This window comes from Montipora foliosa, unplaced genomic scaffold, assembly GCF_036669935.1.
Source record: "Montipora foliosa isolate CH-2021 unplaced genomic scaffold, ASM3666993v2 scaffold_434, whole genome shotgun sequence".
In the NCBI taxonomy this organism is placed as follows: Eukaryota; Metazoa; Cnidaria; class Anthozoa; order Scleractinia; family Acroporidae; genus Montipora; species Montipora foliosa.
In genome coordinates this window covers 67,501-70,000 of record NW_027179739.1, presented here as the reverse complement: position 1 = coordinate 70,000, position 2,500 = coordinate 67,501, and the positions used below count along the sequence as shown (strand labels likewise).

Below are 2,500 nucleotides of genomic sequence, written 5' to 3'. Positions count from 1 at the left end.
TATCACGATTTCATCAATGCCAGAGTCAACACAGTTGTAGGCAAAATCAATATAGAAGACTTTTACAAAATTGAGAACCTTGGCGTAGAATGCAAACCGAAATGTGGAGGATGTAGATGTGGAAAATGTTCCTTAGGCGCGAAAGACTGCACTATTCAAGAAGAGCGAGAGCTGGAACTAATCGAACGAAATCTAAACTTTAACAAAGAGGAAAATCGCTGGGTCGCTGAGTATCCCTGGATCAAGGATCCTCAGAATCTTCCTGACAACCGGAAGGTCGCTTTCGCGAAACTGATAACGACCGAGAAACGTCTAAGAAGGAACACCGAACACGCAAAAGTGTATGACAACCAGATAAAAGACATGGTAACTAGAGGAGTTGCAAGGAAACTCTCCAAAAAGGAACTAACACTCTACAAAGGACCGGTGCATTATATCGGACATCATGAAGTTCTCAAGCCTGATTCCAAATCTACCCCAGTGCGCATAGTGTTCAATAGCAGCGCCAATTACATGGGTCATATCTTGAATGAGTATTGGGCTAAAGGTCCTGACCTACTCAATAACTTATTGGGAGTCCTTATACGTTTCCGAGAGAATAAAGTAGCCTTCATTGGTGATATTAAAAAGATGTACCACACTGTGAAGATGACAGAGTTAGATCAGCACACCCACCGATTTCTGTGGAGGAATATGGATAGTACAAGAGAACCCGACACATACATAATGCTCAGAGTTTCATTCGGTGACAAGCCGTCAGCTACAATTGCAACCGTTGCTCTGAGAAAAACCGCAGAGATGTCAAGAGAGAAATACCCAGAAGCAGCAGATATAATACAAAGAAATACGTACATGGACGACATAATCGAAAGTACGGACGATCGCAAACAAGCTATTAAACTGACTCAAGATATCGAGAAGGCTATTATTAAAGGAGGATTTGAAGTCAAAGAGTGGATGTTCTCAAGCGATACTGACAGACAAGAAAAAACAAATATACCGATCGAGGAACAAACAGAAAAGATACTTGGAGTTAAATGGAGTCAATCAGAAGATCAACTGTGTTTCGAAGTCAAGGTTAACTTTACTACCAAGCGAATACATACTTCAAGGTCTACGAGCGATATCGTCCCCACCCAAGATCCCCAACAGCTCACAAAGCGTATAATCTTGTCACAGATCAACAGCGTGTATGATCCCCTAGGGTTGGCAGGACCATTTACAGTAAGGGCCAAAATTCTTTTACGCCGTTTGTGGGGAACTGAACCGAAACTTGACTGGGACGACCCTATACCCGAGGAAAACCAACAGAATTGGTCTATTTTCTTCAACGATTTGAAAGACATGAATCAAATCAGATTTACGAGATGCCTTAAACCAATGGATGCTATTGGCGACCCCATTCTCGTTGTGTTTAGTGACGCATCCAAAGACGCATACGCTGCATGTGCATATGTACGGTGGCAAAGAAAGAATAACCAATTTGAGAGCAATTTAATACTGTCCAAAAATCGTCTTACACCAATAAAAAAGATGTCCATTGACCGTATAGAACTGTGTGGAGCGGTACTGAACAAACGCCTAAAAGTGTTCATAGAAAAGGAATGTAGATATCGCTTTGAAAAGATCTACCACATCGTAGATTCTCAGATTGTACATGCCATGATACAGAAAAGCTCATACGGGTTCAACACGTTCGCCGCCACTAGAATAGGTGAAATACAGGAAGGAACAAACCCTGAAAACTGGTATTGGGTAGAGAGTAAATATAACATAGCTGACTGTTTGACAAGAGGCAGGAAGCCCGATGACATTGGACTTGAAAGCACATGGCAAAAGGGTCCCGATTTTCTTAAACAAACAGAAGACAAGTGGCCAATCACTCGTGATTACTTGGAGCCAAAACTATCCGAAGTAATCCGGACTACAATGGTAACGAAGATAGAAGGAACTCATGATACCCTAGCGTTACGAATTGACATCGCCAAATATTCGAGTTACGGCAAACTACTACGTGTCACTGCAAGAATTTTGAAATTTTACAGCAAATTTCCCAAACCGTCATTTAAAAGCGCAACGCAAGAACTGACACCTGAAGATATTAAAAAGTCAGAGATTTTCTGGATCAAAGAGATTCAGCAGAACATGAGAAATGATATTGAAAATGGCAAGTACAACCGTTTGTGTCCTATCACACGCAAAGACGGCATCTATGTAGTAAGCAGTCGTACTGCAAAGTTACAAACAAATTACGGTGACAACGAAGTTATATTACTACCATATGATCATCCGTTCTCACATCTCTATGTAGCACAAACTCATGCAAGAGGACATCATGGCATTCTAACTACTGCCAGCAAAGTGCGCACCAAATATTGGATACCCAAACTCCTTAAGTTGGTAAAATCGATTAAGTTCAGATGCGTTATCTGCAAAAAACTTGCTAAGAAAACAAGTCAGCAAGTGATGGGCCAATTACCTGAAGACAGATTGAAGCCAG

General features: G+C 41.3%; 1 protein-coding gene across 1 annotated transcript in view; it reads left to right on the top strand.

Annotated features, from left to right (window-relative positions):
• LOC137988901 (uncharacterized) overlaps positions 1–2,500 on the top strand; it is a 4,905-nt gene that overhangs the window by 2,049 nt on the left and 356 nt on the right. Inside the window, exon 1 of the mRNA XM_068834845.1 lies at positions 1–2,500. This exon is cut by the window's left edge and continues 2,049 nt beyond it; it is cut by the window's right edge and continues 356 nt beyond it. Coding sequence (XP_068690946.1) covers positions 1–2,500 — 2,500 coding nt within the window.